The sequence below is a fragment of the Gallinula chloropus genome (assembly GCF_964237585.1).
Source record: "Gallinula chloropus genome assembly, chromosome: 10".
Taxonomy (NCBI): Eukaryota; Metazoa; Chordata; class Aves; order Gruiformes; family Rallidae; genus Gallinula; species Gallinula chloropus.
In genome coordinates this window covers 19963553-19990118 of record NC_140095.1, presented here as the reverse complement: position 1 = coordinate 19990118, position 26566 = coordinate 19963553, and the positions used below count along the sequence as shown (strand labels likewise).

The 26566-nt window shown below is 46.5% G+C and overlaps 1 protein-coding gene across 1 annotated transcript in view; it reads left to right on the top strand.

Moving 5' to 3' along the window:
* LOC311195486 (ankyrin repeat and KH domain-containing protein 1-like) overlaps window positions 1-26566 on the top strand; it is a gene marked incomplete at its 5' end in the record, with an annotated part of 107659 nt that overhangs the window by 67198 nt on the left and 13895 nt on the right. Inside the window, 16 exons of the mRNA XM_084268890.1 lie at window positions 3387-4130; window positions 10885-11030; window positions 11180-11291; window positions 12073-12218; window positions 13658-13800; window positions 14540-14753; window positions 15903-16078; window positions 16772-16934; window positions 18043-18138; window positions 18424-18540; window positions 19600-19774; window positions 20187-20640; window positions 21091-21168; window positions 23162-23308; window positions 24652-24762; window positions 26274-26423. Of these exons, the coding sequence (XP_084125016.1) occupies window positions 3387-4130; window positions 10885-11030; window positions 11180-11291; window positions 12073-12218; window positions 13658-13800; window positions 14540-14753; window positions 15903-16078; window positions 16772-16934; window positions 18043-18138; window positions 18424-18540; window positions 19600-19774; window positions 20187-20640; window positions 21091-21168; window positions 23162-23308; window positions 24652-24762; window positions 26274-26423 (3172 nt within the window). The remainder of the gene's footprint in view (window positions 1-3386; window positions 4131-10884; window positions 11031-11179; window positions 11292-12072; window positions 12219-13657; window positions 13801-14539; window positions 14754-15902; window positions 16079-16771; window positions 16935-18042; window positions 18139-18423; window positions 18541-19599; window positions 19775-20186; window positions 20641-21090; window positions 21169-23161; window positions 23309-24651; window positions 24763-26273; window positions 26424-26566) is intronic.

The following is a 26566-nucleotide window of genomic DNA, read 5'->3' as shown; positions in this document are numbered from 1 at the left end:
TCAGGGCTAGAAGAGTGATTTCCTTCAGAATCTTAAGGGCTTGAAATATGGCCTGATACCATATTTCATCCCAAGTTCCTAGGCAGCAACCCTAGAAAGAGTGAATGTGTGTTGAGCAAACTGAATTGAGGGCAGTGTAATTGCTTGGCAGAGCCACCCAAGGACTGTAAAGATGAAGGTTATTCTTCCAGAATTTTGCTCGCTATCTTTTAATGCTTCTTGCAGCCAGAAGCTTCTCCTCTGCGTGTTGCTGGCTGCTTGAGAGGCTGCTCATGGTGCTTGGGGAGAGCTTATCTGGGTGAACACACTGTTGCAACTCAGGGTCAGTGTGCAGGAGACTTCCATGTGCTACGTTTACTGGAGAGAATGAAGGAGTGAAGAGAAACGGGTGGGAAGCTCCGTTTGGGCAGAGCAGGTCTCACCCCGAGCTGCGTGTGGTGGTTCTGTGAAGTCCTGTGCATGCTCTGCAGGAATGGTGCTGGTCAGGCTGTGGACCACACCTGTGGGGATGGAAATGAAAGAACAGTTGGTGCTCCTGTCTGCAGAAATAAATTGGGGGGTGGCCGTTTCCTCACTCGGCGGCTCTCCTGGGGTGCCCGTAACCATGCTGGGCTTCCTGGCAACCAGGGATGTGTCCTGTAGCCATGATGACATGAGGGCAGGAGGGTATTTGTGTAGTAACAACTGGTTTTTGTTGGTCCTTGGTCTTCATTTCATACTGAACAAGCCTTATAAAAGTGTCCAAAGCAGCTGCTGGGGAGGCTGACAGACCACTTCATACTGCTAGCAAAGAGTATCGTGCTGTTCATAGGCACCTGCTCAGACAGGCACAGTGCTTTGCAGGGTACTGTAATAATATCACTGATAATTGTATGTTAAAAATAATTATATCTAAAATTAATTGATTTGGTCAAACCAGGAAATAGCTACTTTAAAATACCTTCAGTACTACAATATTATATTACAGTGCTTACATCCTTGAAGCTGCCAACAGATTCTCTCCCACCTCTGGGTTGACTTGGCTGTTGGGGTGTGCATGTCAGGCTTGGCAGATCTTTCTTTCAGCCCCTTGTCTTCTTCCAGTATCCCCAAGATTACACATCACAGCTATTTTCTGGCATGGGAAGGGTGATTGGGAACCTGGAAAGTGGCCCTGCTAACTAATGAGAAGCTGATTAAAGTCAATCTCTGCACTTCTGGGCATGATCGCCCAGCTCATGACTTGCTGGTTGCCTAACACCTGTCTTCAGAAACTCTCTCAGCTTTTCATGGTCATTCCTGGTCTGAGCTGCCTGCAGTGACACCAGCCTTGGCTCCACTGCCCCATCCAGATCTTGATGCAGGGCTGTACTCCTGCTCTTTGCTTTCTCTTATGCTTACAGAAAAGCCATACGACAGGCTTGTTTTCTCCCCAGGTAGGACTGAGCTGAAAGGGACTTTATTTGGCAGCACTTTGAACTGCAGCTTTTCTCTCCTGCAGAGCGATGGAAGCTCTTCAGAGCTGTCAGGTCATGGAAATGGGTGGTGATAGGATGGCAATGCTAGATACAGTAACCTTAGGAACGACATGAAACAGCAGTGCAAAGGGTTCCCATCTTAGTTGCATCCTGAGGGCTGTGTAATGTGCAGTTAGGTTACTGTGTGTTTCTGCTGTGTCAGCAGTGGAGCAGTTGAGTTTCAGAAGACATCAACTTTTTATTAGTTTCTAACAAAGATACAGCCCAGCATGTCAGAGATCTTTGAGGAGTGCAAATCTGTTTTTCAAGGGTGGTCTGCACAAGTCACACATGTAAAAGAGTCTGTATCCCTCTGGAGGCTGCAGTGCCCAGCAGGTTACAGCAGGTTAGAGCAGGGGGCACAGGTTGCCCCCAGCCAGCAGGAAGCAACCTGCTGCTACACTTCAGTAAAAGAATTTATTGGCTTCTGAAACATGAACTTGGGACTCGTGGTTCAGAGATGAAATGCTGGTGGTTGGAAGGGGCATTGAGCAGGAGGTGCTGACCTGTGTGTGGCCGGGTGTGAGGTGCTGGGCTGGAGAAAGAGCTGGCTGCAGGGGCTGTGGGGTGCTGGGCTCCTTCCTGGGGTCACCAAGGTTTTTGTTGTGTCCCTTAAACACACCCGTGCTTTGCTTTTGCTGCAGAGGCTGGTGAAAGGATTCAGCACAAAGTTGGTTTAGTTCTGGTTTAGTATTTGCTGCTTCTCTTTAAGAGAAAATTCCCTTTTAAAAGGAAACTTCCTCATTTGTTGCTTTCCCAGCGAGTTCCTTGGAGAGGCTCCTGTCAGAGCCAGGTCTCAGCTCCTGAGCTGACAGCAGGGCCACATGAAGTCAGTTGTCAATCGGGATTTTAGGAGACTGAATCTTTCCAGAGCTGGGGACTGGGTGGGATTTACATCTTGCAGACAGGATTTCACTTGACTCTGTGATGCTTAGGGAACTTCAGTGGCTCAAGCTGTACTTCATTAATTCCTCTCTTAACAATTGACTGTATGAGGCCGCTTTGTAAATACTCCAGGTTTGTTTACTTTGTTAAACTACATACATCACTGTTCAGGTATAGCAAAAGACTGTTAGGGCAGAAAATTATATGAACAGGCTTAAAGTTTCTTCCACTGAAGTCATAGTTAAAGTTTCAGCACTCCCAGCAGGTCTGTGCAGAGGCTCTGGGGAAGCAGCGCTGTGGTGCTCAGGGGCAGGAGGTGCTCAGAAGTGCTGCCCTAGCTTGGGGCTCCTTGCTAGGCTTGTGGTGAAGGTGGTTGGTTTTAACTCTTAATGGTGAGCAGAATTGTTCACTTGTTCCTGGAGAGAGGCAGGCAAGCCAGCCATTAATTTTGTCTCCCAGCTTTTCAAAAGGCTTGCTGAAGCTTCAGCACCTTTCGGTGTGAGTCAGGCTGCACTGTCAGGCTCTGGGTGAAGCGTTTGGAGAAACCCTGGCTCAAGCTACTGCTCTGGCTGTAGGTTAGCCTTCCCTCAACTGCAGACTGCTTTGGCTTGTGATCTGGCTGTTGGAAGTTAGCCTCCAGAGAATCCTGTATTGTTCTGCATGCAGAACAACTTTGGGCCCTCTGTCAGTTATTTAAGTTTCCTTGCTGCTCTTGCTGTTTCTGCTCCCCAGCTGCATTGTCAGGCACTGTACAGATGCCTTTATTCCTTGTGAGTAAACCAGCTGTGTTCAAAGGGATTTTAGGATCAATATTGAAAATGGTAGCTATGTGCTTTGTCCTTTCTTGTCTTTAGTGGAGCTCAGGGTTTACTTTTCTGTGCTTTGACAGATGTGCAGTGCTAGTTGTAAAGGTGTTTTTTATTTTCTTTTCTCTTTGGGTGGGTGAGAGGGGAGGTTTGGGTATCTTCAGCATGGCATTTTTTCAAACATTTTTCATGTGCTTAGGTGCATCCAAGCAGAAGTCAAGTTCCCTGCAGGTAGCAGATAAGGACCTACTGCCACCTTTTCACCCATACCAGCCTTTGGAATGCATAGTAGAAGAGACTGAAGGCAAGCTGAATGAACTTGGACAGAGAATTAGTGCTATTGAAAAAGCACAACTTAAATCATTGGAATTAATTCAAGGTGAACATTTAAATAAAGATGAGATTGAAGAAATTAAAAAGAACAGAGAAGAACAAGCCCAGAAGAAGAAGAAAATAATGAAGGAGCTGCAGAAGGTGGAAAGGCAGTTGCAGATGAAAAGCCAACAGCAATTTACCAAAGAATATTTGGAGACCAAAGGTCAGACAGACACACCACTTCCCCTGCAGCAGCAGTGCCCGCTTGCTGGGGTCTTCTCAGAAGTGGAAGTCGATAAGGGTCTGCCAGAGGATAACTTTTCAGGGTTACCTCAGGTTGACACAATCTTGTCTAAAGATGACGAGCAAGAACAGTCTCCAGCAGCTGCTGAACATGTAGAGCTTGTCCCTGTCCAGCCGTTGCCAGCGCCGCAGTGTCCTTGCTCTGGTAATTTAGGTTATAATGGGACGGAGTCTCTTGAACTTCAGAAAGCTTTAGGGAATCAGCAGGATGTAGGACAGCAGCAGCAGACTGCTGGGCAGGGGCTCTTAGTTCAAGAACCAGACGGATTAATGGTTGCCACTCCAGCACAGACGCTTACCGACACTCTTGATGACCTAATAGCAGGTGGGTTAAGAAATATACCTATTTTTGCATTAATTTGTGTGTTCAGTTTCCCTCTCTTTCCTTCCCACCACCAACATCTTGGGGTTTTCCAGTTTGGGAATACTTGCTTGAGAACAAAGTTCCTGATTAATCCTAACAGTGACTTCCAATTCTAACATGAGACTTTTAAATATCTTTTTACCAAAGTGCAAAACTTCCTGTACTGGACACCTGTTGCAGCCCTTTGGCCTCATCTTTTTCTGTGCTGCTTTATAAAGCCTTAGCATGAGTCCTTAGTAGTGCCCGTTAGGAAACCCAGAAGTGTGAGTTTTATATCTTCTGTGGAATTTTCTATACACACTTATACCTGAGTGACTTTCTTCAGTGTAGCAGCCAACTCTAGAGAAAGCCAAATTATTACCATTTGTATGGACAGATGTGTCCTCCTTGCTCAAGGTGTTGCTACAGCTTAAATACAACCTGGAATCTGCACCCAACTGCTCAGCTTGTGTTTTCAGCACACCCTCTAAAGCCTGGGTGTCATACAGAAATACCTGCTTGGTAGATTTAACATGGCAAAATCATGTCCTGTTCTTTGGATGGAAAGAACACCCAAAGTCCTTCCATTTGTTGATAATGGTGTAAAGAGGAATGGAAGTTTCACTCCCAGGGTTGTGGAGAAAGATGTATGGTTTTGGTTGACTTCGTTTCGTGGCTGTGCCTAGGAGTGATGTGTGCTGCTGGAGCTGTGTAGGTATCTAGCCAGTGCTGCTTGATCTGTAGTTTGTTTTTTAAACTTGGTGTTTCTCAGCTTGTCTTTGCACCTCATGTCTGTCCCTAAGCCCTTATTTTCCTGTCTCTCCCACCTCTCTGCCCCTCACAGTCACTGCCCTGCCCTCAAGCTCATGTCAGGGCTATAGAGATGTGTGGTAGGACCTTTTGATTGCCATCCCTGTCCACTTTTAGAGCAGGAATTGGATTGAGTTCATGCAAGTCAGAACTACCTGTGAGTTTGCAACATCCCATGGAAGTTGCAGGTAGTGGGATAGAGTGGTGTGTTGTACTAGCTCCCTTCAGCTCTACGGTGTCATTCAACCAAACCCCCCTGTGCTGCAGAGAATAGGTCTTGGTTCCCCCCTTTCCTGGCATGGGTATCTCCCTCCCTGCTCTGCCATGCTCTGTGGTGTGCTCAGCTGACACAATGGGGTTGAATTATTTTTGATTTCTATCACTCAAGAGTGTGTAAGGATGGGAATGTGAATGGTTAACAGGATGGACAAGAGGAGTAATCCTCAGAACAGTTCCTGTTGCTGACAGCTCTAACGTACCTAGAGCAAGACCAGGTAGCAGTGCAAACCCTTCCCTGTTTAGCAGCTGCATGTTGCATCCAGAATGGTCAGTGCACACAAAGTGAGCAACTGCTAAGACAACTGTGTCACTTGAGAAAAGATTGCAAGCAACCAGAAAAACTTTTAGCTTAAAAATCATTTTAAACCTCTTGGATGTGTTGGTTCACTTCGTGGAATGGGGATTACAGGTATTTTTTGCCAAGAAATATAAAAAAGCCACCCAAGGAGCAGGCTCTCCTATAGCTGTCAGGAACCATGTTTACAGACATGGAACTCAAGGCAACTTGAGTTGTCCAATTCCAGAGGCTGCTACAAAAGCCTGTTGATGCTGCTTTATCTGAATGCCTACGTTTTGCTTCCCTCCCTCTAAAAATGTATTGGAAGAGAATTAGCTCTTTTGCCTCCTTTAAAATCCAAGGGATGTAACAGGTTGACCCCCTTGTAAACTCCAAGCTGCTGTAGCTCAGGCTGGGGTACATGTCAGAGCAGAGTGTACCCCTGCCTGTGCACATACCAGTGCCCCGTGTTTAACAGCACCCCACCTTTCCCCACAAACTCCCATTAGTCCTTAACATAGTAAACCAGTTTGGAGCAATAGAAACTGGTCTGAGAACCAATTTTTTGTACCTGTGTGCTACAGATGCCGGGTAAAATGAAGGGGCTGGTGCCTGATGTGTGGGCAGAGGTGCTTTCTCTGGGGACTGCTGCTGAGGTGTCTCCTGTGAGCTCCATGCCTGTGGAGCTGCGCTGGTGTGCTGAGTGGCTCTTGGTTTAGAAGGTGTGTGTATGAACCCTTGTGCTCCTGCAGAGTGTTTCAGTTTGTCAGATCTCCTTCAGGAGAACAGAAATGTGAAATCAGGGTTTCTACTCTCCACTGAAGTACTGTTTGCTGTTGCCCTCACTGGTGGCAACTTTCAGTCTCTGCTGAGACTAGTTGTGAGGGACAGCTTGTGTTTCTGCAAAGCCCTGAATCATCAGCTTGCTGGCTACCACTCTTTGTGACAACGTGCACAAGTAGAGTCTTTGTCTTGCCAGTCTGATGGCATCATTTGTCAGCTCTGGGTGTTGAGATGGGTGATGTCAAGGGGAGGGTGCTGGAAGGCTGGCTGGCAGTCAGTCACTAGTAGATGTGTTCCTGAGACCCCTTTGTCGCAAAGCTATGGAGCACTAACTGGGTAACCTTCAGGAAGTTGGGTAAAACCTAAAACCAAAGCTGCTCTTTCCATTCCAGAGCATTTTGGTTGTAGTGGAGCTTATGTAGATATGCTGAAGTGAAAGTCTTGAAGCTGATTGAATCTTTGAGGGTGTGACTTGTCGTTACAGTCAGAACTCTGATTGTGTTTACGGAAGAGCTGGGTATGTTGTGCAGTCTGGAGCAGGAAAGCAGTAAATGATTTTGGATAGCATATTCCAATAGAAGAGGTCATTTTGGATCCAACTTCCATTCCTCACTACACATTTGGTTTCTTGAAGCATCGTGTTTTGCTTAGTGAAGAGTTTCAGTTCAGTTCCCATTGAGCATTCACTGTAGGAGACTTGGCAGCATCTGCACTGAGGCTGTTGCTGGTTTAGGGTATTTGGGATGAGGAATATCCTTCATTGCTGGGTTTTGTCTATAGCTGGAGTATTTCTGTTCCTGATGATCTACTTGGCTGGTGTTTCTAGTCAGGAGGTAGCCTCTGTCTCTGTCTGACTCTTCTCCTGCAAGTTCCCCTGTGTCTACTGGAATTCCAGGCGTGTTTTGAGAAATGTCATTACAGTTCTGGCTGTGGTTGGGTTTACACAAAATTGTGATATTTTAAACTAATGATTTGAAAGGTGACATCTGAGATACTGTGTTTAGGAATGTTATTTGGAGTAAACCTGGTTCCTGGGAAAATCTGGAGTGAGAAACGGTGACTTGCAAAAAGAGATGTGGGTACCAACATGCAGAAGCCTCCTCTCAGTAACTTGGGAACTGAGAAGCTGCATGGACATGCTGGAAGATGCTCGGTCATGGAAAAGGATTGTTATCTCTGTCCTGAAAATCCCAGATCTTTTGAGGAAAAAGGAGTTGAAATCCAAGTCCAGTGTTCTTAAACATCCATGCTCACAGCATGGCAACAATTAGGGAGACACAGTTTCAGACCACAGCTGCAGTCTTATCCAGAGCTGCTTCCTCGGGGTTCTGCCAATGCCTCAAGAGTCATATTGGGCAAGAACTTTGTATTTTTATCTTCCTTTTGTTTTACTTTTGTTTCCCGTGATACTTTTTCATAACTTTGGAAAAGAATCATCCATATCTTTGGAGAGCTATCTTCAGGTTCATACTGATTCAAAGGAAGTCCTGTGCAAAGTTGCAAACCCTTTTTAAAACGTGGCATGCCTGAATTTTGTCACCAATAGAATACTTTTTTAACTACAAGTCTTATGAAGATTGAAATCTATAGAAACAACGAAAACTCTACATCACAAAACAGGTATTTTGTAAAGATTCAAAGTACACATTGTGAACATTGATTTTTATTTGGTTTTTTAACTAATGCCTGGCTATCAGTGTGTTTCTTGGTACCCTTCCTGGTGGAAAGACAAAACACCCATTCAGGAAGAAGCAATCTGAATGTTGGAAAGTTTCCTCCTTGTCTTCTCAGAGGATGAAAGCTGCACATTTTTCTAATTCATTAAAATCCTGTGGCATGGTGTAGAGATGAAGTTCATTGTCCCCCATGGTTGGTTTTAAGCACTCCAGCTAGCCTTTCCCCATGGCTGCTCTCCACTGCTGAGCTCTCCTCATGAGCTTCTGGAGCTTTGAGAAGGACCTGCTAAAGACCAGCAAGATACCTGTAGCTTCCCTGGAGCCCTGTCAGACCATGAAGCCATCCATATGGGCAGCGCTGGGCTCTTCCTGGTAGCAGGACCAGAAGCAGGGAGGTGGCTCTCCCATTGTGTCCTTGCCCAGGACAACCTTGAATGAGGCTCATGGGAGGAGTAGTTGTCCCACCTCTCGTGATTGAGGTTGGTAATCCTGAAATGAACTCCAGTTTCATACAAATGTATGCAAAAGGATGTTGGAACTGTTGTTGCAAGGTCATCTTAAGAGTCTCTGTGGTTAACCTGGGCTGAGCTAAGTCAGCCCCATGGAACTGGAGGTAGAAGCTCTCAAGTATGCTTGGTGCCACAGAGCCAGAATTATGTGGATGCTCCACTGGAGCTGCTTGCTAGCCACTCTAAGGAAACCGGTTGCATTTACACTTTGTAAACTCAGTAATAAAGGGGATGATCAATCAGGGGATGTTGTAGGACTGTGTGCTGTCAGATTTTATTTTACACAAGATTTTGGGGTATCAGTACAGGGTTTATATGAATTTCTACTGCCTTTGGTCTTCTATCTCATGTTTACCATCCTTGTTACTGTGCATGTAAGTGTTTAGTGCATACTCACGTGGTTCAAGCACATGATGAAGATCTGAAGTGTACAAGAAATACTTGGCCATTTCAGTCATGGTTGTGAAATGCAGAGGATGTGTGGAACAGCAGCACTGAGTGTATGATGATAAGGACCCTTCGAGTGGCTGAGGTGGAGCCCTGCTGTCACCCCTGCTCTGCATGCACAGCCTGTGCTTGTGGTTGCAAGATCTGATAGCATTGTCTGTCATGAGGAAGGACCTTTTGATTTCCTGTGTAAGCCCTTAAGAGGGTGATTTGGTGTGTTTTGGAAGGAATGCTCTTTAGAATACCAACCAGCACCTTGCCTTTCAGTGCACTGAGCAAGAAAACAGCTGTGCCAATCCTCATCTGCTGCTGGGATTGGCAGCCTGCAGTGAGCAGGGGAAGCCTGGGAGCTCTTAGATCTGAAACTTAATACAAACCTGGTTTGCTCCTGAAGGGTGTAAGGTGAAGCACAAGTCTACTCCAAATTCAGATACAATCCTTTGTTGCTGAAATGTGCTAGTCAGGGTTCAGTGCTGGGTTTTGCCTGCATGCCAAGGGGAATGGGTTACTTAAGGGATAGGATTGGAACCTGTCACCTCCCAGAATTTCCCTGAGAAACCCCCTCCTTACCTTTCCAGCTGATGTGACCCAGCTAAGCTTGCTCCAGCCTGTTCCCTTTCATACCTGTGCAGCCTGAAAGGCTGAATCAGTGGCACTGGTGGTTATGCTGAGGGGTTTTTTTAAGGCTCCTCTGCCTGGCCTGCTTTCCTGCCAGTAACTCCTGCTATGGGACTTGTCAGTGGAATCGGGGAAACTGAGCTGAGAAAGGCTTGCAAAGCGTTCTCTAAGCTGTGTGCAGGTTGGAGTTCATCCTGTGTCTTACCTTGAAGCTCCCAATACTTGGACAAAAGCAAAGGGCTGCTGTTTGCTTCACACCTGCAGTTGGTAATGTTTTCCATGGGGTGCTTCATCCAGGGATACTACAGAACACCTCGTATGTTGGAATAATTAAAGCTAAGCAGGTGTTCCACCCATCAGGGCTGCACAGTGCAGGAGTTTGGCAGTCCAACAGTACCTGTCCAGTCCAGCTGCTCTGTTACAACAGCTTCCTGTGGCTAAAGCGTGCTGGTAGCTGGTGCCTGGGCTGGTTAAACCTCCCTGCTGAGGGAGCCCAGCTGTGCCTGGGGTTCAGCTGGGCTCCTCTGGGCTCCTCACTGGTTAGAGGCGCAGGTCCTGGCCCTCTGATGTGCATGGGCAGGTTGGGTATTTCTCTGCTCCTTCTGGTAAGGATTTGTTTCAAACTCCTTGAATAAAATCTAGAGTCTCAATTACAGTTATTTAGAAATTGTTATTATTTTAAAAAAGAAGATAAAGTTGCATTGCTTATGTCCCTGAGCTGCCCTAGACCTTCAGGATTAAATCCTGTACCAACTGGGGATCAATCAGAAGGAACTGTAGGGAGCAGAGTTTTATGCTTTCCTATTGTTGTTGCCTGCCCCCTCCTGTCTGCTTCTCTTCCACCCTTCCTGGGTTGTTTTAACTCAGACCTGATTAATGGTGTAAGGTTGCTGTCAGTCATTGTTTTGCAAACCTTCTCTGGGAATGAGGTGTGCACTAACCTTCACGTGAAGAATGCTTGAGCTCCAGAGTAAGCTTGCATTACTCAACATCAGGTTGGTGTTTAGTGATAAATCGTTTGCCTGCTTAGACTGAGCATACGATGGACACCTAACAGTGAAGAGTACAGTGAGAAGCAGAACTAATAATCTTCATCATTTATACTTGTAATGCATACAGACTAATGTACATTCTTCTCTAATGTGACACAGTTTGGAGGGGACACTCGTGCTGTTTGACTGCCTGAAGGCTGTTTGTGCAAGATCCTAGCTCATTTGGTTTTAGGAACACTGAACTTACGCACCTCGTTACTGGTTTGATGCTAGACCGCTGCAGCTTTACAGGGCTCAAGTGTGGCAGTCTGAAGAGTGGATTACTGACTCAGTCTTACTTTTCAGCTGTGAACAGCAGAGTACCCAGTGGCTCCACCAGCTCCTCGCACACTACGGAATCCCCCACGCCTGAGCCTTGTTCCCAGGCACCGAGCAATGTGCCCTCACAGTCCATGCTCCCCATGTATCCTTCAGTCGACATCGATGCACATGTGAGTAACAGCCCTTGGGTTTGAGTAATTTACCCTCTGGTAACTTCTGTAAGGAAAAAAAATAATCTAGTACTGTCTTTAAAATGTTCAAGCTTTACAAGGAGTTTTGATTTGTGAGTATCTGCTTCTTTCTCTCCCCATCCACGAAGACTGAAAGCAATCACGACACTGCGCTGACGCTCGCGTGTGCGGGAGGGCACGAAGAGCTCGTGTCTGTGCTGATAGCACGTGGTGCCAATATTGAACACAGAGACAAGAAGGGTAAGCTGAAACAGTACAGCAGTTTGACTGTGAGCTGCAGCTTGAAACCACAAATTGGGAATTGGGCTTCTTTGCTTCAGAAAAAGCTTGCAAAAACTGTAGAATCACACTGTGGTGCTTGATGTGTCAGTCCTTGCCGTGGAAGCCAGACACTGCATGCCTTGGTCTGGATTTTGGGAAGTGACTGTATCTGAATGGCAGCTGAAGCAGATTTGCAAAACATGAAGTGCTTTTGTTCTTACGATTCCCACTCTACAAAAGGCCTCAGCATACTAGACAGAGCAGCTAGTGGGGGCAAATATCAAATTCTTGGTTGACAGAACTAATGGGGCCTGGTTGTCAGGTTGTGTGTCTTATTGTTCCCAGTAAGAGAGTTCAGCAGAATCTCAAGTTAAGAGCTGAGGGAACAAAACTACTGAGCCTCTCTCCTGGGAACTCACACTGACCATGGGGAAGGGGCAGTATGCACAGTGTGGATGTGTTCATGTTTTCATTAGAGGAATGGGGTGGAAAGCCATGATTTCTCTAAAGAGATGAGTTGGTTGGGATTTAATCAAACTGATCAATGCAAGTACTGTTTAGAGCTCTTTTGAAGAGGCTTTAATGGTACTTGCCTGGACAGAGTCAGAAGAGAGCTAGGAGAGAGAGTCTGAAATTGCAGCCTATACCAGGACACCCCCAGGCTGAGGAGGACATGTCTGATCACAGATCATGCCTTTCTGCTCTTAGTAACGCTTCTGAGACTCTCAAGGTTGCTCCTAACACGGTCTCTTGTCACTAGGTTTCACGCCACTGATCCTGGCTGCGACTGCAGGACATGTTGGTGTGGTGGAAATTCTTCTAGACAAAGGTGGGGATATAGAAGCCCAGTCTGAGCGCACGAAGGACACTCCACTGTCGTTGGCGTGCTCTGGTGGGCGCCAGGAGGTAGGGACATACTTGTCCTCAATGGGTTCCACTTGGGTTTTGTAGACAGACTTTGTACAGTGCCTTTTGTTGATGGTTTAATAAATCACCCTTTTCCTGGCATTCTGAGTGTAGCTTATTTAAGTCTCTGTCCTCATGCAAGAGGAAAGGGAATTTATTCTTTTCTCCCTTGCTTTGTTAGCTAATGGTTGTTACAACTTGTGGTTGTTCTTCTGTCAGTATCTCCTTGCAAGACAAGTGCTCTTTGGAGGGAGGTGAAGGTGTTTCAGGAAATCTCTGATCACTGAACACTGCGCTCCTGTGTCCTGCCTGCTCTCTGCAGCAGACACTAGAGCTTTGTGCTAGCAGGACATGGCTGCAGTGGCAGTACACAGGCTGCTATGTGCAGATGCAGTGCAGCGTGCGTAGTGCCAGTCTCCCAAAGATGCCCCAGTTTCCTCTCAGCTTGCTACCTTTACTTCCTGCCCCGCACACCCTACCCCCCCAAATAAGATGTGTTGAATTCTTCCTGCTTTAGCCATGGGTATACCAGTTCAGGAGATGGCATGGAGATGGCATAGAGATGGCAAAGGGCTCTGTGCCGGATTTGGGAGTAGTAAGGTTTGGATCTTGTTAAGGATTAAAGCAGTTGGCCCAAATGGGAAAGTTTCCACTTTGACTTGAGAACTGCAGATCTTCCAACAGTGAAAGTGCTGCTCAGAAACAGCAGCAGAGATAGGTGAGGTAGTGCTAATGCTGTGATAGCATTACTTACTGAACTGCTTAGGTCTTCTGTTCCTCATTTCCCCCCTCCTTGTGCCCAAATCTCTTACCTTTCTGGCGTAGTGACTTCTGAGGCAGCCTTTTTGTCTCATTGAATGCCACCTAGCCTGTGGTAGTAGTAAAATGAGTCCCACTGAAGTGCAGTAATGTTTTAATTCCCTGCCCCCGCTTTATTTCTCTGAAGCAGCTTCTGATAGAAGAGAGAAGTTCTTCCCCTTGCTTGTTCCACTACAGCCCATCTGATTTCCCCATGTGCTTTGCTGACAGGGCTGTATAATACCAATGGTCACACTTGGCTTAAGGTTCATTTGAATTACAGTTGGGGGTGTGCTGAAAGAGATGCTCAGACAGCACGAGATGCTATGGGAGTGGGGTAGATCACTTGTTTGCAAACTTAAGGCTCATAGAAAGAGCTTCACTTTAAAGCCTTGAATTTCTGATTAGGTAAAATAATCCTTCTGGAAGACAAATGTGGCATTGCTACAGCCCACACAGATGAGCTGATGCATTCAGCAGTTGCTAAGTCTGTACAGTGTGTATGTAAAAGTAAAGCAAAAGACAATAGAGCTTTTCCTGTCATATTGTATCTATTGCCAGTGGCATACTAGGAAATTTGAATGTTCTCTCCTCCTGTGGAGGCCACAGTATGTCTCTTGACATGCATGCTGTCTTTTCAGGTGGTTGATTTGCTGTTGGCCCGGGGAGCAAATAAAGAGCACAGGAATGTGTCTGATTACACACCGTTAAGCCTTGCTGCATCTGGTGGCTACGTTAACATCATCAAGATTCTTCTCAATGCTGGGGCAGAAATTAATTCAAGGTAAGGTGCCACGGACACGAGATGATGGGCACTGTGGCACACTGTGCAGCTGGCTGTGTCCTGAGGCAGAGCTTGGGATCTTGGGTGCTTTCAAACCTCCTTGCAGCCTTTCTACACTGATGTCATATCCTTTATGTTCCTGTTATCTGGTGCTTTTAAATTGCCTTTAACTGTCACAGACTTCACTGATATCAGACCTTCCTTCTAAGGGATGACTATAGTTTGTAAACCTATTCCTTCCCTTTCCCTCTACCATCCCTCTCAGCTGTAGAAGTCTTAACTGCTTCCAACAGAACTAGATAAAGGAAGCAGCCAAAGCATTCAGGGCAGTTCTGTGTGTTTGAAGATCTCTTTTTCAGTAAGAGAAACAAATCACCACAGCTGTGTCTCTTAAATGTTGTCTTTGCTAATTTTAAGAAAGCTTACAGATACTCTATCACCAGAGAAGGCTGTAACTGCAGCTGTGCCAGACGCAGGATTGTTCTGAAGGAATCCAAAGCAGCTTTGGGTTTTGTATCTGGATTTTACTTGTTTACACATCACAGTTGTCTGGTGCATGTGGTTACTCTGGCTTCTGATCAATTAAAAATGTTGTGTTTTAGGTCAATGTCAGCTTGTATATGCCACCTGTTCTTTTCTGGCTTATAATAAAACATTTTGTCTCTCTTAAACATGCTTACACTTCCCAGAGCATTCATTCCCCTGGCTTTGGGACCTGAGCTTGTTCCTTTCCCTGTAGGACTGGGAGCAAACTGGGCATTTCTCCCCTGATGCTGGCTGCTATGAATGGCCACGTACCTGCCGTGAAGCTGCTGCTTGACATGGGCTCTGATATTAATGCCCAAATCGAGACCAACCGGAACACAGCCCTCACCCTGGCCTGTTTCCAGGGCCGAGCAGAGGTGGTCAGTCTGCTTTTGGACAGGAAGGCCAACGTCGAGCACAGGGCCAAGGTGAGCTGGGGATCACCATGCTGTACGACTTCACTTCAACAGGGCTTTCTCTGAGCTGTCAAGTTTCCTCACGTTTTCCTGTTACCTTGAGCCTCTCTGGGCTCAGATTGCTGGTTAAATCTCATGACTCATTGCAGAACATGTCATCAGTTTGGCCTTTGGTTTTCTTTTTTTTTAAAGCATCACTGAATTCTGTGTGTTAGGGAAAGGCTGGCTGGTCCTTCCAAATTCACCAGGAAACTTAAGTTAACCTGAGTTCTGTAATACTGAGAAACTTCTCAGGTTTAAGCTTGATGTGGTGATGCTCATTGACAGCACAGATAGGCATGTTTTTACATACCAGTGAAGTCTAGGCAGGGAGAGAATAGTTTTGCTTATGGTGGTTCTCATACAGACCAGATCTCTTGTCTGCAGCAGAAGCTGTGCAGTCACACTCTGTAAAGATTTATGCTGCTGTAGAACCTTCAGCCTCAGCACTGTGACTTTCTCTCCCACCAAAACGCTCCACAGACCCCCATCCTTTGGTACTGTGGGACAGCTTTGTGTCTCCTGCCAAAGTGCAAACTCTTAAAGCTTGTAGACAGCCAGACCAATTTCCCCAGCACAAAGGAATCTTTGGTAACTCCTAAGGCTGCTGAATAATTGCTGTGTCTGTCTACACTGCCTGCTTCTGGAATGACTGTGGCTGGAGAAAAAGGGATGTGGATAAAAGCCAGCTCTTAAACGGTCAGTCAGGCATGGTAGCAGCTGGGGTGAGTTTATTTAACAGTCAGGCTTGGCAGTGAAGCCCAGCCCAGATCAGTCTCAGCGATAAGGGAGGCTGGAGAGAAGGTGGAAATCCAGTTTGACTTCTCTCATAGAAACACTTGTGTCCTCACTTGGATTTGCCCTAAGGTCTGGTTTAGTGATCCTCTTGTTAAATCTGGTTTTGCTGCTGAGACAGGTATCTGGTGGCTGTTAGTCAGCAGTTGGCCCGGGTTTGTATGAATCAAAGTCAAGGGGTATTTGGGTTTTTTGAGAGACTGCTTGAAGTTAGTCTCCTAAACTAAACACAAGCAGCTAAATAAATAAATAAAAATCTGTATAGAAATCACTTATGTCTTCCCCAGAGCACAGACTTCACACTGTGGTAACTTACTCTCTTTACAGACTGGTCTCACACCCCTGATGGAAGCAGCTTCAGGAGGATACGCAGAGGTTGGAAGGGTTCTCCTTGATAAAGGAGCAGATGTTAATGCTCCACCTGTGCCTTCCTCAAGAGATACAGCTTTAACAATTGCAGCAGATAAGGGTCACTACAAGTTCTGTGAGCTCCTGATTAACCGGTGGGTTATTTCCTCTCATTAGTGGTTGCTCTGTAGCTATGTTCCTCTGGGAGAAGGGGGCCCTTGTTCTGATTGCCTTGTAGCTCTGAGGGCAAAGGGAATGGCAGTCTTTGGGAGCAGGGTGTTGTATCTGTCCCCTGCTCTCCAGTGTTATCCTGGGATATCCTGCTACTCCAGTGTTAATTAAGCTAAGCAGGCAGTTGGGACCACAGGCAAGGAGGCAGTTTCTGGCTTAGCAGTTCTGTTGGCTGAATATTAATCCAGCAATTGCTGCAGGAACGTTTCCCCACTGGCTCTTGGGGGCCAGAGCCTGGGAGGAGCTCTTGATTTCTTCAAGCATAACCCTGTGTGCTGCTAGAATCTGAGGGGTTTGCTTTGCCTTATGGGTAGGCACCAAGTTAATGACAATGAAAGGGCCTGAGGTGCAGTAGCTACATCAGGCAGGTACTGCTTTCTGCAGGGAGGGTTTCAGTAACCCCTGTGCTGCAGCTGAAACAGCAGATTTCAGGGGCCAAATTTCTCCAGCCACCACACTTCAGCAAATCACAGAATTGTAGGGGTTGGAAGGGACCTCGGAGAGATCATCGGGTCCAACCCCCAAATACACATAGACAGCCACATACACTGTAGTCTGGTCTGTCATGGTCTGACTGCAGTGTTCCTCCTGTCTTGTTGCACGTGGTGATACTCCAGAGGAGCACACATTGACGTGCGGAACAAGAAGGGGAACACGCCGCTGTGGCTGGCAGCCAACGGTGGCCACTACGACGTGGTTCAGCTGCTGGTGCAGGCGGGAGCAGACGTGGATGCTGCGGACAACCGGAAGATCACACCCCTCATGTCAGCCTTCCGCAAGGTAGGAGACCAAGTTCAGTTTGTGAACAGTTTCTGATTTGGTCTTCCATCTGAATGCTGAGTTTGGGAAGAACCAAACGTTACACAACAGAGTCAGGGCTTTGCTAAGTTGCTTTAGTCACCCTCTGTTACTTCACACAGATCTCATTGTTGAGAGGCAATAAACTTGTTTCTGTAAACAGTGTTGACTGTATGGATTCCAGTGGTATGCTGGCCAGTAGATTTCACTGTGTGAAGCTTCACTGCCTTGTGATTGCCGTAGTTCCCCCACTGCATTGCTGCAGGTTATACTGCTAGTTTCAGTCCTGCTTTTGAACTGAGCTGAGCAGCAGTCTGTAATAAGCTGTCCTGATTCCTTTGTGCCTCTCCTGTTCTGTTCCTAATTTGTTGTTGAGCAGGACGCTTTTTGGGGTGTGTTTTGTTAGTCAGCTCTTTTGTCACTGCCTTTTCTTGGCAGGAGGAACATCGCTTTGTGGTGGCTTCATCAGTTATGGTTTTGAGTGCGAGGGACATAGCTACAGGAGGGGAATTGATTAACTCTAGCTGTTTTGCCTTTAATGGCATACCAAATACCAAAACACAGCTTTTTTGACAAACAGTGATGCTGAGCATGCCATTGCTGTCTCTGTAGCTTTCAAATAACATCAGAGACACCAGCTGGGCAGTTCCTGTGTGGCTCTGTAGTGTTACCCCAGCAGTGGCTGCAGCCAGCATTGGAGGAATGTGTTTGCCAGGATAATGTGGTGGCTCAGTTACCTGGTCAGACTTGTCTTTTAATTGACCAACCACAGTTACCTCTGTGGTCTCAGTGCATCAGGTTGGCAGGTGAGGTCTGAGAGGGTCTGAGCAGCATCCTCTGCCCTCAGGACTCATGTGGCCCTAGGTTTTAAAATAAAAGTGACTTGGGGAGAGCTTGTCTTTGCCACCATGACATAGACCAACAACAGACATGCTGTTAGCACCGAACAAACTGACTTTCTGCCCAGACAGCAGCTTCCCAGCAATTATTGTTTAGTCTCTTGCATTGGAATAAGAGGTGTCAAACGTGTGTTTTGATGACAAATTTTGCAGTTGTATGCAGGAGATGAGAATTTTCTTTGCTGTTCCAGGGTCATGTGAAGGTAGTTCAGTTCCTGGTGAAGGAAGTGAACCAGTTCCCTTCGGACATCGAGTGCATGCGCTACATCGCCACCATAACTGACAAGGTGAGCTGCTGCTGCTGCAGGGAGAGCCTGGCCCTTCCCTGCAGCAAGAGTGTCAGGGAGACATTCTGAAGTACTCAAAAAATACACAGGTTTGTTCATGCACATTTGATTTGGAAGCTTGTGTATGTCTCCTTAATACAGAACCACAAAACCCCAAGGGTGTTTAGAGTCCTGTTCTGTTTGTATGTCTATGGATCTAGGAGAAGGGATCTCAGGTCTGTAGAGCAAGCCTCACTTTCCAATTTTAGTTCATTACTGAAGTAGTAAGACAAGTTTGCATTCCAGGACCTGCTGAAAAAGTGTCACCAGTGTGTGGAGACAATTGTGAAAGCTAAAGACCAGCAAGCTGCAGAAGCAAATAAGAATGCAACTATATTGCTGAAGGAGCTCGACCTGGAGAAAGTGAGTAGAGAGCTGCTGTTGTGTGGTGTTAACTGTTTGACCTGTGTGTTAATCCAGGGGCTGCTGTTTCCTGCTGGTGCTTCTCAGGGCAGTGGTTCTTTGTGCTGGGACTCTACATGCTGTCCTTTCTCTAATACACACAAAGTGAAGCATATCCTGAGGGTGGCAAATTAGCATCAATTTAGGCTTCAGCTACTCGGTTGTCCTTCTTCAGGAAGCTGGGCCTTGGCCACAGTTACATTAGGTAGTAGCTCTCTCTCATAACTTCAGCTCAGACGATGCTAGGATAAGGGAGGCCTTCAGTCTTGATTGCCTGGCCCACAGTATGTTATCTGTTGTGTAGCACAGCCTGGAGGTGTTTCTATGGACTCTTAGTGCCCCAGCAAGAGCCTCCAGGCTGCCCGGTGAGCTGTGGGGAGATGAGCAGACAGTGGGGAAACCAACTTTTGCCTCACTGAGGATGCTGGGAAGTGTCCTAGAGCAATGCAGGCACTGCCTAGGCACTCATTAGTGTGCTTGCTTAAAGAACTCTTGCCATTTGTGAACTTTTCACATTGCTTTATTAAACTTTAGAGGCCACTGAGTTGTTAAACACCTGCTAAGTGCTGTGCAGAGCCAAAGGACAGCATCTGACCTGAATGGTTGCATACATTAAACAGAGGTTAAAATGATAGCAGGCTTTTGTCCTGTAAAATACTCCAGGACATCTTTTTGAATCAAAGATATGAACATTGCTGCAAAAATAGTCATGAGGTTTTTAAATGTTTCTCGAGAATGGACTGACATGAAAGACTTTGCTGGTTTGCCAGTGAAACTGTACTTTTTAGATCATCTCTTCTGGTTGTTTGTCTTTGCTTAGAGTTTTGGGACCAACTGGTCCTGTTGCTCCATAAGGTCTCCCTGGTTTCTGCATAATGATTCAGTGTGTGACCAAGTCATTCTAGTTCATCATGGTCTCTCCTTTCTGCCTCCCTCCAGATTTCTAGGGAAGATCTGAATTATAAGTTTAATTTAGTCTATGTGAAAATGTTTAAATGTGGAACCTTTTCTTCTACATAGTCAAGAGAGGAGAGCAGAAAACAAGCTCTTGCAGCTAAAAGAGAGAAAAGAAAGGAAAAGAGAAAGAAGAAGAAAGAGGAACAAAAAAGAAAGCAAGAAGAAGATGAAGAAAACAAGCCTAAAGAAACTCTGGAGCTGCAAGAAGATGACGATGAAGAAGAAAATGATGATGAAGGTAAAGAACAAGCATTTCTATGAACAATGTAGTTATGGGGATGTTTCTTTTTAATCATCTAGGAAAGGGAATCTGTTTAAAAGTGGGCTTCTTTGGTACCCTGACGTTGTTGCATAGTTTCTGCCCTGGTTCTTTCCTCTGCAGAGTTCCTGGCAAAGCTCCTTTGTTCACCTTCCTCCTCCTATTTTTTTTAGGAGGGTGGCTTTTTTGTGTTGATTGTTGGGTTGTTTTTTCCCCTTTCTCCTCCTTTCATCCCAGAGGTCTTCCACTCTTGGAGACTTTCCAGCTGAACGTGGAGCAAATGTTCTGACAGTTCAGCAAGGAGCATAACTTCAGCTCCAGTGTCTTCAGGCAGGTCATTAAATTCTAGATTTTGTGGGGTTTGATTGAATATTAACTGTTTTTCTTTCAGTGGAGCAAGAAGTTCCTATCGAGCCTCCCAGTGCAACTACTACAACTACAATTGGGATTTCTGCGACTTCAACCACTTTCACAAATGCCTTTGGGAAGAAGAGAGCCAATGTGGTGACCACCCCCAGCACCAACAGGAAGAACAAGAAGAACAAAACGAAAGAGACTCCTCAGAACATGCAGATCATCCTGCCAGACCAGCACATATCCCTAGCCCAGCAGAAAGCAGATAAGAATAAGATCACCGGGGAGCCGCGGGGCGGCGGCGCCAGCGGGAACAGCGACTCGGATAACCTGGACAGCACAGACTGCAACAGCGAGAGCAGCAGCGGGGGGAAGAGCCAGGAGCTCAACTTCACCATGGACACCAACTCCTCGGAGCGCCGCTACGCCTCGCTGCTCATCCCTGCCCAGGAGGAGAAGGCCAGCCCCGCAGCCTCCAAAGCACCCATGAGGTGAGGCTGCCCTGTCCCTTCACGCTGTGTCACTGAGGGCTCCCTGTGCTGCCATACGTTTGTTAGGGTTTAAAGTTCACACTAGTGAGAAGGTTCCCGAAGTGTTGAGAGTCTGAGCTTGCTTTTTTGTCTACCTGTTAAACACCCCCAGGTTTATGGAATGCAGCCTCTTCAGAGTGGTAAAGAGAAGGTTTTCTTTGTCTCTTTTTGCATAGCTGCCTGACTTCTAATATTACTTTAGCAAACTAGCCCGTTTTCTCTCTGTGCTATTTCAAGTGTCCATGTGGCACTGTCAACCTTCTAGAATAGATTTTAAAGTCAGTGTGCTGGCCATTAAAAAGGAAGGGCCAACTTTGCTTAGAACCTATTTACAGAAGTGGTTTCATTACTGTTTTATTGTATAATGGTATCATGATAACCTCATTTGACTTGCAATCTCTTTGTTTTAAGGAGGGAAGAAGTTGATGATGCAGAGCAGTTCACCTGCCAGGTTGATGGCCAGTTTGATTTGACTTTGTCTGGCCAGAGGTGAGTCAAAGGAACAGTGAGTGTACAGGGGCCACAGGGGTGGTCTGGAAGAGATCGTTCTGTTGCCAGAGAATGAGCTACTGACATTTATAACCTCAGTTTCTGGGTAGGTCATTGGTCTGACTCACAAAGCTTAGATCCCACCTGAGTCTGTAGGCTTTGCTTATTTTTTTAGAGTCTGATCCTCTGCAGTTTTCTCTGTCTTCACTGAGGGAGGAGAGAGGGGGTAGGGTATTCATATGGAAGACCCCTGGCTGGCTGGGAACCCAGCTTCAGCAAGAGTGTAAATATTGTGGGCTCGCAAGAGGGCAGCAGGCTGCTGTTCCAGCCTGCCTGAGGCACTTGGCTGAGTAGGAAGAGAGTCAGGACTTACTTTCTTCTTTTTTTTGTATTTCTCCCCGACCCCCCCAAGATGAAAGTTGGGTATGGAGTGAGTGGAGTTTTAGCCCGTGTAGCTGGGCGGGGTGTTTTGGGTTTACTCATAGGAATGTTAGTAAATGGAATTTTTCTCTTCTGTTTTATGGACATAAAATGGTTTTGCCTTGGACCATTTGTCCAAGGTCTACCAAAGCCTTGGGATTGTTGAAGCTCACTACAGTGGGATTCACTAACTATGGACTTGCAGTTTGCTGGTAGCAGTGCTCCTGTTAGTGTGCTGAAGAAACAAGGCAGGATGTAAATAACAAAATGGGGCTAGTACATTTTCTTACCTCACCCAGGTGCTCCTTCACTCTCACACTTGGCAGACTTTGAACACCAATTCTAGATTTCCTCTTCCTGAATTCTTCTTCTCTTCAGTCATCAACATGCTGATGACAAGGCTGCTGTAATTGAAACTGAAACTCAGGCTTCACAGTGATGCTTTTCTGAAAACATACCTAGATATTCCAGCCAAAGCAGAGAAAAGCTTTTCAAGTCTGCTCTGGAATGGATATCCCACCATGGGCTTCGTTCTTTTCTTGTTCTCTTTGCCTCAACCTTACTGTTACCTGAGGACAAGTGAAGTTCTCCCCAGAACTTTCCCATGCCTTGGGCAGGGGCATTATCAGAGCACTATATCGTACATAAAGAGCTCATGCTGCCTTTCTAAAAGGTGTATTGTCTGAGTGTTGCTTTCCATGGAGTTGGGCTGCCTGGCTGGCTTTACAGGGATGGGTCTCTGCTGGAGGTGGAACAGTCTGACTGCAGAACGACATGAGGAATGTGAAGTGCATGTGATAGGAGCGATGCCTGGTGGGACAGCCGCAAGTCCTCTGCCCCTCTCCCAGCTCTGCTGTAGTTTGCTGAGTTGAATCACACAAGTTAGTGTTTCAGTGTCTTGTGGCTGTGTTTCAGTGCTGCAGAGGAATATGTGAGCTCCTAGTGCTGCTCAGATCAGTGAGCCTGGCAGGAGACTGCCTGTTCTCTCTCTTTGTCCCCCAAACTGTGTGGTTCGTGTTGCTGGACTATTGCTGCAGCTGTATGGCTGCAGGTAGTGAGACTGGAATACCTGCTTCTACGTTGATGTCACTGGGACTTAAATACATAAATATGCTCAAAACCATGTGCCTCAGTTACCCATGAAATGGGGTGTGAGGAGTGGGAGCGTTTTTCAGGGAATCTGTAACAAGAAGAGCTGAAGAACAGACACTTTCAAGAACTTCATAAGAAAGCATCGTTATTGTCAAAGCACCTCCTCTTAAAAAGCTACTCAGAAAAGAGAACACAGCCCAAGCACCTGAGCCAGGAGGTGCCCAAGTGGCTGTGTCCTGCATGTTATAAACTGCTTTCATCTGATGTCCTTAGTGCTTCTGGTATAACCTCATTCGGTCTGGCTCTCCACTTCTTGGATGGATGGTGTTGTGGTCTGAAAGGTAAAACACACCCTATGAAGTCACTCAACAGTTGTTCCAGGTAGAAAATAAGAGTGAAAACAGTTTTAAACTGCAGAAGTGTGTACTGTAATGCTGTCCTCTTACTCTGCAGTTTGTAATCAGTGTGTTTCTGTTCCCAGGCTTGATGGTGAAGGTCACTCAAACTCTTTGTCAACTACTTACAAGTCCGTTTCCCTGCCTCTGACCTCTCCAAATGTAAAACTCAATCTGACTAGTCCAAAAAGAGGCCAGAAGAGGGAAGAAGGCTGGAAAGAAGTGGTTAGAAGGTAAAGACTTTAATTCTGTGTTTTAAGAAATTACCTGTGAGCTTTTTAGCTTGTAAATTGTTCTCAAATATAGAACGTCCAGCAACAGTTTGTTTCATTGTATAATTAATTTATTTAAAAACTCTACTGCTCCTTAGTCTGGCAGTGCTGTGGAAACAGATTGCAGACAGGGTTTGTAGTAACTCCTCAGTAACATGACATTAACATAACTTGAACCTTTTGTTTGGCACAAGGTGATGCTTGGCACTTCAACTGTCACCAGTGAGTAAAGGATGGGGGGGTAAAACAAAAGGGGAAGGGAGCAGAGGGCAGTCAGAAGTCCCCATAGCAGATGATGGTTTGCACATGAACCAAAGGCAGGATGGATGTTAGTAGAGGACAGGTGGATGATCTCTTCAAGGCTGAAATTCCTTGTGCTTTGTGCTGATCCCATGGAAGGTTCTGTCCCCTGACAGGGAGTGCTGGACCTGCACAGACTTTCCCTTCAGAAATGTGCCTGGTTTTGTTACATGGCTGTTAACAGCCCAGTGTTTTTTCTGTACCTTTTGGGATGTCCACTGCTTGGAACTGGAAACAGCCACCTGGTTCTCCTGGTTTTGTTTTTCCCTTATCAAAAGGGAGCACAGCATGCACACCCCTGTGCCGTGCTTTGGGTACAGCTGTGGAGCCCCCTTGCCTTGTATTCTGCAGGGGTGGTGACCAGATAGGCTCATATGAGAGGAGTTTGAGCTGTGTGCCAAGAACAGGATTATCTGGGGGATTTGATGTATTCAGATTAGTGGAGGCTACAGACTGTTCTTAAAGGCAGCTTAATCTGAAAGTTGAAGGGTTCAAACCCTCTGCTTTTGGTGTGTTGGTCAGTGGGGCTCTTCACTGTGACGTGGCCTTGCTAAGTGTGTGGTTGCAGGCTGCCTGCCACGTGCTGAGTCGTGCAGGCACAAAGCCATTAAACAGACAGCAGCCTTCTCCAGGGCTGCACAGACCCTGCCACTGACCCTAGAGCTGCTTCATCTCTCCTCTTGGGTCTCTTGAGTCTCACATGTTCAACTCACCTGCTTGGTTGGGTATTCTCTGCTCTTCTGCTGGAGGTGGCAGGCTCCTGGAGGTAGCATCCAAAACCCAACCTCATCCCTTAGGAATCAGGCCTTGTGTCATAGACTGTGTCCACTGGTGTTTGCTGTGCCCTGACCAAAGCATGTGTCCTGCCAAAGAGCTTTTTCATGATTTGTAGATGCATATATGCAGAATTCTTCTCCTCCCCTCTCCCTGTGAGTAACCCCCTGGCTAGAAGTGAAGCCTGTCAAAGACATAACCAATGAAAACATCCCTTCTGCCCTTGACAGGCAAGTAGGCAGAGTTTTGAAAGACCCTCCCCCTAGCAACACTCTGCAGCCAACACCAATTGAGCAATTTCAGCTGCAGAGAGGAGGGCGCTGCTGTTCTGGAGCGAAAAGGTACTGTCTGGGGCACTTCTCAAGGTAAAAACCACTGAGCTTGGCTGGTAGGGAGGGAAAGGGCAGTGGGTGATGGGTGGGAAGGGCCCTGAGCACTGGAGGGGAATGGCTCCAGGGATGGGGTGGGATTCCTAGTGGGCTGAACTGGAAGCAGATCAAGGTACAGTTAGGCATTCTGTGAGTTCTGTGGGTGTATCTTGGAAGCTAGGTGACGATGGAAGCTCTGGTTTGGGGAAAGAGTGACTGGGATGTCTAGCTTGAGAGAGGAGCCTTCAGGTGGAGGGAAGAAAAGCCTGAGGAATGAGAGATGGATGCATGCTCCAAGGACCTGGTTTCTGGAGATGGGGAGGGGTTGTAGCATGTGTTCCTGGGAGGGTGGGGTAGGGGTAAAAAACAATTTGGCAATCTGAAGTGATGCTTGAGGACATTTCCCTGTATTTAGACACGTTTCAAACAGGATGGGCTTCCTTTGAGTCCTGTTAAGGGAGAGAGAATTTCCTGAGGCTCGAGTTACTTAAAAATTTCCAAGGCTGGAATAGCTAGGTGATGCTGGCAGCCTTTGCTGTGGGTGGTGGTGATCTGTATGGTGTTTGGAGGCACCTGCTCTGTGATCACAGTGGTTTCTGAAGCCCCTTTGAATCCCCTTTAACTGTCCAGTGTTGAGTTACTGCACACCACTGGCAAGCTTGAAAGCAGCGTATGGGCTTGAGAGGTCCAGTCTCTAAAGTCTGGGGACAGCAGTGGCCCAGAGATACCTTGGCTGGAGTCTGGATGCAAGCATAGCTCATGTTCAAAGCCTGCCCAGTACTGTGTGCCTGCACTGACCCACCAATACCATGTGGATTCAGAAAATCCTAAATTGCCTGACTGTGCTGAACAGATGGGTGACAGTGTCATGGCCTGATGGTGAGCCTGCTCCTGAAAACAGGATGCCTTGCTTCCAGCAGGTCCTTCACAGGCCCTTGCTTTAACTGTCTGCTCTCCAGCACTGTTGTGGTGTCAGCACACTTCCAGATCTTGAGGTCTGAGAGGGGTGAATGCTAAAAGGCTTGTGAATGTAAGTGGTATTACAGAGCTGATTGCTGGGAAAACACTGAACCACCGTGTTCCCCTTGCTGCAAGTGACCCAGGTAGCTAAGCCACAGGCTGCAATATTTGAGGCAGCTCTACTTCTGCGAATTTAGGTTGATAAGCTAAGGATCTGTCTCACTTTGAAGGTACACAAGCTAAAATCCAAAAGTGTTTCTGAAGCAGTGTGAGGCACATACATCTGTGTTACAACAGTGGAATAAAAGCTTCTGGAGAACCCTCATCAGGTACTGAGGATGATGAGTAATTTGAGTGGGGGAGTTTGAGATGCTCCAAAAGGGTGAAGAAAATATCAGCAGAAAAGCACTTGCTGCCCTGAAATTTAAGAACATTGCTTCAGCCACCTGTCAGACAGCAAGGGGGTTTTAATGCATTTTTAAAGTGTTAGTGCGTTTCACAGACTTGTAATTTTTGTGATATAGGTCAAAGAAATTATCTGTCCCAGCTTCTGTCGTGTCTAGAATAATGGGAAGAGGTGGGTGCAACATCACAGCCATTCAAGATGTCACCGGTGCCCATATTGATGTTGATAAACAAAAAGATAAGAATGGAGAGAGAATGATCACTATAAGGTACAGTATCTAGAAATTAAAGTCTTGAGTTAATCCACTGTGTCATTTATTAAGAAGCTGGACAGGACATGTTTAGCCTCTTGGTACTGGAATAGTTCATTTATTCCCACTGCTGGGATACGCTGAAGGTCTGCAGGTCTGCT